The sequence below is a fragment of the Ornithodoros turicata genome, chromosome 7 (genome assembly GCF_037126465.1).
Source record: "Ornithodoros turicata isolate Travis chromosome 7, ASM3712646v1, whole genome shotgun sequence".
NCBI classification, from domain to species: Eukaryota; Metazoa; Arthropoda; class Arachnida; order Ixodida; family Argasidae; genus Ornithodoros; species Ornithodoros turicata.
The window spans coordinates 8,301,750-8,309,720 of NC_088207.1; the positions used below are offsets into that span (position 1 = coordinate 8,301,750).

At 43.5% G+C, this 7,971-nt stretch overlaps 1 protein-coding gene across 1 annotated transcript; it reads left to right on the forward strand.

The window, feature by feature from the left end:
* Nucleotides 1-5,975: 5,975 nt before the first annotated feature.
* Nucleotides 5,976-7,755, forward strand: LOC135399499 (uncharacterized). Its single transcript, XM_064631255.1, has 2 exons — nucleotides 5,976-6,578; nucleotides 6,776-7,755. The coding sequence occupies exons 1-2, from the start codon at nucleotides 5,989-5,991 to the stop codon at nucleotides 7,356-7,358; spliced, it is 1,173 nt and encodes a 390-aa protein (XP_064487325.1). The 5' UTR covers nucleotides 5,976-5,988; the 3' UTR covers nucleotides 7,359-7,755.
* Nucleotides 7,756-7,971: the final 216 nt, after the last annotated feature.

The window sequence follows — 7,971 nt, forward strand, 5'->3', positions numbered from 1 at the left end:
ATTCATCATGTTTCTCGTTTTGATATTTTCTTTTTCAATTATTTATCCTTTGTGTACCTCTTGCTCACGTGATAGGTTTTGGTTCTCTATTAGCTGTTGATCGTGTCTCTCATTATTTCCTTGCGTGTGTGCTATTGTTTACGCATGTGTGCTATTACGTGTGTGCTATTGTTTCTCTGCTATTAAGTGCTAGTTCCGTGCAAGTTTCTCGTTTTCATAGATTCTTTTTCAATTATTTTCCTGCATTCTCTGTTGTTTACACGTTGGCAGATGCGCCGTTTAGAGTGTTCCTCTGCTATTCATCCGTGCATGTTTCTCATTTTAGATTGTTCTTCAACTATTTATCCTTTGTGTACGTCTTGTTTGGATTGTGCATTGTTTTGGCTCTCTATTAGCTGTTGATCTTGTTTCTCATTATTTCCTTGCATGTATCTATTGTTTATGTGTGGATGATGCACCATTCAAAGTGTTTGTCTGCTACTCAGCGTTAGCTCTGTGCTGTTTTAAATTTCATGTTTCTCGTTTTGATAGATTCTTCTTCAATTATTTATCCTTTGTGTACCTCTTGTTTGGATGATGCATTGGTTTGGCTCTCTATTAGCTGTTGATCGTGTTTCTCGTTATTTCCTTGCGTGTGTGCTATTCGCGTCATAAGAAATTGATTAATTGTATCGCGTTGGAATATTCAACTTAGCTTCCCATAGTCTTTATTATGTGTATTGCGATTCTTCTGCTTTTTTAATAGTTTTTCTCTTTCACGCAGAGTCACAACATAATTCCTGCCACTATTTGGATTTAATACATTTCATCTTGTACTTTTGTGTATGGTTATCCTTTGCATGTAAACCGCCCACCGCGCAGCTATTGTAGCGGAAAAAGTCGGCAAGGGGGAAAAATGTGAATGAAGTCGGCCCAGATGTTGTCAGTGTGCATGCCCCTACTTCCGTGTAAATTGCCTATCGCACCACTGTTGTAGCGAAAAAATTATGAAAGAAGTCAGCCCAGGAGGAAGAATTGCCAAAGAAGTCGACCCAGGTGTGACGGTATCATCGTCTGGCTGGGATGACAGTGTACATGTTCCCTACTTGCATGTAAACCACTCACGCGCCGCTTGAAAAAAATTGCGAACGAAGTCGGCCCAGACGGAAAAATCGCCAAACAAGTCGGCCAGGTGAAAAACTACTGAATGATAAGGGCACGCGTGGCTCTCCGGCTCGCTGGTAGGCACTCGCACAGCCTATCACCCGCCTACTTGCATGTAAAGTGCCCACGCGCCACTTGAAACAAATGCGAGCGAAGTCGTCCCAGGGTGCACAACGATAAGGGCACGCCCAGCCCGTCGGCCCGCTGGTAAGCACCCGGACAGCCCCTCACCTGCGCGCCACCCACCACGCGCTGAAAAAAAAATTGCTAGAGAAGTCGGCCCAGCTAATGTTCTTGAAGTTACATACATCTATCAGAACTTTGTAATTAAAACTTCACTATGGTGCTCACGTATAATAATGTGAGACTTTTTATAATAAAACTTGTAATTTTGATTGTAATCATATTGATTAAAAATATCTTCTTTGATTAAATGTGCTACCCTTCTGCTTAATTGAAAACTTCCATTAACAAAAAAATATTGTGTATGATGTATGATACCCCTTCAATGCTATTGCATCATGCTTCTTGTGCATCAGATTTTTTGGCAGAAGTTTTTCTCCTTCACACAGAGTCATAACATAATTCCCGACACTGATGATTTTAATAAATATATTTTCACTTTTACTTTTGTGTATGGCTGTCCTTTGCATGTAATCCGCTTACTGCACACCTGTTTTAGCGGGAAAAAATACGCGAGCGAAGTCGGCCAAGGCTCAAAAATGTCGAAAGAAGTCGGCTCAGGCTGAGAAAATGTGAGAGGGTAAGCAGCGCACGCAGCCCTCCCCCCGCCGATAAGCGCGCGGACAACCCTCCGCACACTCGCCGCGCGGGGAAAAATACTCATGTTTTTCTCCTTCACACAGAGTCATAACATAATTCCTGACACTAATGACTTTGATTGATTGATTTTAAAAGAAAAAAATGGAGATGACTTTAATACATATAGTTCCACTTGTACTTTTGTGTATGGCTATCATTTGCATGTAAACCGCCTACTGCACACCTGTTGTAACTGGAAAAAGATTGCGATTGAAGTCGGCACAGATTGGAAAATGACAAAAGAAGTCGGCCCAGGCTGAAAAATGTGCGCGGGCAAGCGCGCACGCAGCCCTCCGGCCACCCTCCGCCCTCTGGTAAGAGCCTCCACCCGAGCGCCGCCTGCCGCGCACGGGAAAAAATCGCGAAAAAAAAAAAAGACGGCGCGACGGTGGCGCTGCCCTGGCGGGGGTGCCGGCGTTTCGCATGGCCGTTGTTTAACATAGCTTCTATGCTACTTAAAGCGATGTTGAATATGTTACACTCAGGTGATGTGTCGTTTACATTGCTGATGCATGTTTTGCAAGCAATGTCAATGCTATGTTGCATTTGCATTTCTTTCAAAACGCTTAATCAGCGACGTAAATTCAATGTTTGTGCAATACCTTTATTTGAATGTTTTTGCAGTATTTCAAAAGATGCGTGGACCTAACAGTGTGATTGTGTTTCCGAAGCAATGTGCGTGTGCTAGAGTGAATAAATGTCGCAGCTACATTACTGACGTGGTGCTTGGCAATCAATTTTAATGCAATGTTACAACAGCATTGCTGGCAAAACAGTGCATCAGCGACCTCATCCCGCACTTTGACCTAACGTTGCAGCACTATCATTATATCAATGTGTCTGCTGTATTTCAAAGGGTGCCTAGAGGTAACCGTGTGATTCTCTTGCGGGAGCAATGTTGCGAATGGTACATTGAGGAAACGTCGCAGTCACAATGCGTAATAGAAATGTTACCTCTCGGCTACGTCCGAAACATTGCAGCAACATCGAAAGAAACATATTGTTGCAATGTTGCACGGTTTGCATGCAACATTGCCGAGGCACTTGCTACGAGTCCTCCAGTAACACAATGTTTGCACGATCTTGTTCTAGCTGTAATTCACACCATTAAACAATGAATGAAAACTTCCCATGACGTTCACCCGTCATTTATCTATTTGTTTTTGACGACGTGTTCAAATGTTGCGGTAACGTTTCATGCACAAATGGAATGTTACCACAATGCCTCTAGTTCAATGTTGGTGCAGCATTTTGAGACGACGCATTGTAGAAACATTACGATTATGTTGCTCAGGTAATGTTTCGAGTGTTGCAGTGAGGGAACATTACAGTTAGTGTGACCATTATGGGGAGAATTAATTCAGACTGTGAGAGGCATGTTCTAGGACAACACTGCGGACGCACTGTGGGGAGCTGACTATATGGACGAAAGGATCGAGGCGAGGACAACATAATCTCAAAGAAGATTAATCTGATGGAGCACTTGAAATTAATTACAATCCATTCTTACGCACATGTGAATGCGCGCTGACCATGGAAGAATATGGCGTTCTTCCATAGCGTCAGTGCGACCACAGCCCTTGAGCCCTGGCGTGGCATACTGGTTAGAATGATCGCTTTCCGTGCAAAGATTGTGAGGTAACGTAACACGGGTTCGAATCCTGACTGCGGTCTTCGGTTTTCCCAGAGCTTCCCGGTAGGCTTTCCAGACGAATGTCGGCACCATTCTCGTGAAGCATGCCCAGAAGCACGACGATTACTGAATATGTAAGCATACTATGCTCACTTGCACAGGTGTCCGCCCACTTGTTCGAAAGCCGTTTGATCGAAACCCGCTTGGTCGACGCCGTTTGTTCGAAAGACGTTTGTTCGAAGGGAGTTCAAAGCTCGCAGCGTGACCTTAGCGCCTCTTTTTCTGTAACTTTTGACTCGAGCATACGCAAGCAGGCGATCAGTGTCCTCTGCTTCTTCTTTTTTTCTTCTTCTTTTCTTTTTAGCTAAAGAGGGGAGACCTCTAGTTATTTGCAGACCTTTGTCATTCACGGAACAGCACAGCTGAATAGAACAATGCGGAAGAATCCGTCGAACCGTAGGACACATATTGAAGCAAATGGCCTCAGGTTGGGAGCAGCCGATAGTCTGTGCTTCTTCTGGGTACCCTTTTCATTGCTGGCGAGAAATTTAAAGGGAACCATCTGAAATGGGATAGCCATATGTGCGCAAAAGCCACTCGGAGTCTGTGGATGCTAAGACGCAAATTTCGTCATGGTACAAAATAATGATATTAAATTAACAGCCATATAAAACCTTAGTTCAACCTTAGTTCAACCTTGGTTAGAGTATGCATCTGCAGTCTGGGATCCCTACGCATGCACGCAATAAAATAAAAAAAAAGTACAAAGATAAGCTCCCCGGTTTATATTGTCTGGGTTTCGAAGGACTTCTTCGGTTCCATGAATGTTGCAAGAACCAAATTTAAATTCACTTGCACACAGGCGCACTGTAAATAACCTAAAACTGTTCTTTCTCCTATGCAATGTCAGTTATTGACTACAAACATTAATAATACATTATTAAAATTTGTCCACGTTTGACGTGAATAAATCATAAAGAATGCCATTTATTTATTTGATTGATTTATTTGTCAAAAATGTTTATTATTTGACAGTTGGCATCCATTATTATTTGACAAAGTGTTGGGGGATTAGGGGTGGAAGGCATGCATGCCATGTTTAGTCACTATCTGTCAGAGCGGGAAAACCTATCAAGTTGCCGAACGGGAGAGGGTGAACAACCCAAGCCCTTGGACCGCTTTCTGGATGAGAAGAAGTGGGTTAGGATGAGGAATGTGTTTATGGGCAAGCGTATTACATAGAGTTGAATATTCCATAGGATAACAGCATTTAGGACTGACGGTTTCTTTTGTTTTTCTTCTTGTGTTTTGTTCCATCAACGCTACAAGCGAACCAACAAAAAAATCGATCAAACGACCGCTGCCGTTTCGATGAAACGGTGTTCGATCAAATGGCTTTCGACCAAATGTCTCGCGTTTGATCAAACGGCTTTCGACCAAACGACGTTCGATCAAATGTCTCGGAACTCACTTGCACATATATCACCAAAACTGTGGTGCTCCTCCGGTGTTCCCTTTGTATCGCGTCTGCACTGTAAAATATCTGATCATTGACAATGTTGCATCAATATTGCAATATCACATTTTTGCAATGTTGTTTCTGTAATATTGTTGCAAAATAACGAAGCCGCTCTTTAGCAATGTCACATCAGCATTGCAATGTTGTTTCAATAACATCGTTGCAGCATAACGAAAGCGCTCATTAGCAACATAACATCAATATTGCATGGCAATATTGGTGCAATGTCACTGCAAAAATTTGTGCTGACTAAGTGGGTATGTCTTCTCCCGAATTTTTTTTATCAAACAAAAATATCAAATTCTGCTTCAAAAACTTTACAGTAGAAAAGTTTTTTTCCGTGGTGTTAGCCAAATAGCCGAGCAATCACGTAAGTGTTACAGTTAATTAACTTTTACTGTGCGCCTCTTGACTGCCACGTGGGAAGCATCTTATACTGCTTCCACACGGGCTAGTTTAGTGTCATTTACATTAAGTGCACTACGGCTCCCGGGATATCACTTGCACTACGCGCCTGCTACACTGCCTGCTGCTGTTAGTGCCTGCTGCTGTTAGTGACACTCTGTAATGATGGCAATGGCGCTGGCTGAAACTTTACGTTCCGAAACATTACGTATTCAGAAGTAATTTCTTCCTGTTTTACTTTTTTATAGATACATAATTGTTTTAATACTCATTTTATTGCATATCTTTTGCGAATATACGATGCTATTTTGACAAAATAGCTAGCATCAAATCCAAGATCCTCCATCATGCTCGCGAGAAAAAGATGGCGTCGTGCATACCGGATGATTCTGTCTCTGTAAAGAATGTGCTGTTAGCGTTGGTATGCGCGCGTGCCAAGCGGAGGTTTGAAGAGTGAAGGCTAGAAATGGATATCGAAGCGGCGGCGGACTTTGCGAGACAGACCGAGGGACAGCTGCTTGCAAATATGTTCACGATGGCTTCCGTAATGTTCCACGGTGTACCCAGATTTCGGCGGCAGCAATGGGCATTCGAGCGAAACGAGCGCTGGTTTGAAGAAACACTGCCATATTTAGGACACAAGCACTTCAAGCAGGCTTTTCGCGTTTCCCCGGCCACATTCAGGTACCTCTTGGAGTCTCTTCAAAGTATCGAGCGCCAAGACACAAACATGCGAAATGCTATTTCGCTTGAAAAGCGTGTGGCAGTCGGACTGTACCGTCTCTGTTCAAGTGCAGAGGATAGGACTATCGCACATCTGTTCGCAATAGGCCGTTCAACTGTGAACGCGATTTTTAAGGACTTCTGTGATGCTGTCATCCTCCACCTTGAACAGCAATGGATCTGTATGGTGCGCCGTAACGAAATGGAATCACACATGCGAGAGTTCCACGCCGTCACTGGCTTCCCCCAAGCTATCAGAGCTCTTGGTGGCTGCCACTTACCTGTCTCCCCACCAAAGCTCCATGCCACAGACTACTATAACTATAAAGGATGGTAAGTTTATTTTGTTTTCTTACTAACCTGCAGTTCTGACTGGCGTTGCATGATACTTTTACATGCTGCACATGTACATGCTGGGTATGCATTGAATGAGATAGGGAGGCAAAGAACAGTTGGATTTGGGTTATGCTAGCAGCTCAATGCGTTGTTGGCCAATGTACATTATAATTTCATTATTTTTCTCGATGCAGGTACAGTATCATACTTCTGGCACTCGTAGATCATCAGTACAAATTCAAGTACATCAACGTTGGAAGTCCTGGAAGATGTCATGACGCCCATGTTTATGGGAGATCAAGACTTCGTTCATTGGTCGATGGTGATCACTTCCAGTCACCTGTCGTCACCATAGAGGGAACCTTCATTCCACCAATTATATTGTGTGACCAGGCGTTCCCCCTCACGTCAAACTTGCTGAAGCCATTTGCCAATGCACCAAAAGGAACTCCGCAAGCATCTTTCAATTATAACCTATCGAAAACAAGAAGAATTGTAGAAAATGCTTTTGGGAGGGTCAAGGCCCGGTTCAGGCATGTGATGAAGAGGATGGAGTGCAACACAACACTAGCAAAGCGTTCCATCAGAACTGCTTGTACGCTGCACAACATCTGTGAGACATTAAGTGACACAGTTGAAGTTCAGTGGGAACAAGACGCACACGCACTCGATATGGTGTACGCTCAGCCATCTCGTGGTACCGATGTGTGCCACGGTGGCGGGCAAGCAGTAAGAAATGCCCTTGCCGCATACTTTTGGAAAAAGTACCAGTCATAGGTACCAGTTCCATCGAACTGATCTCTCGATGTTTCACTCATAGTAGGGGACAGAGAGACACGGAACAAGAAGGACGGACGACAAATCCTCAGACTCAACAAAAGGTTTATTAAGACAAAAGGACGGATTACTAATCACATTGCCACGTGTGAATATCTCAACGGACTGTCACAGTAACCTCCATTGTTTATCCCTTTCAACCACAAGTAAACTGGTGTCATGGAACAACCGAGCACTCGGACAGATGAACAACCAACTCTGAGAACACTCTTGTGATGTCAAAAAAAAAAAAAAAATATGTTCTCTGAGTTGGAAGTTCATCTCAAATAATGCAGTGGGTGTGCCCTGTTGTTTCATGAGACCAGTGTACTAGTGGTTGACATGGATAAAAGACTGAGGTTACTGTGAGAGTCTGTTGAGATAGCCATACGTGGCAATGTGATTAGTAATCCATCATTTTGTCTTCTCGCTCCCCTGAGCCACCTCTTGGGTATATAGTTGGGTCCCTGCAAAGAATCTTTTGTTGAGTCTGAGAATTTGTCTTCCGTCCTTCTTGTTCAGTGTCTCTCGGTCCCCTACCTTGAGTCTATACCAAACTGCTTGATGTGAATAA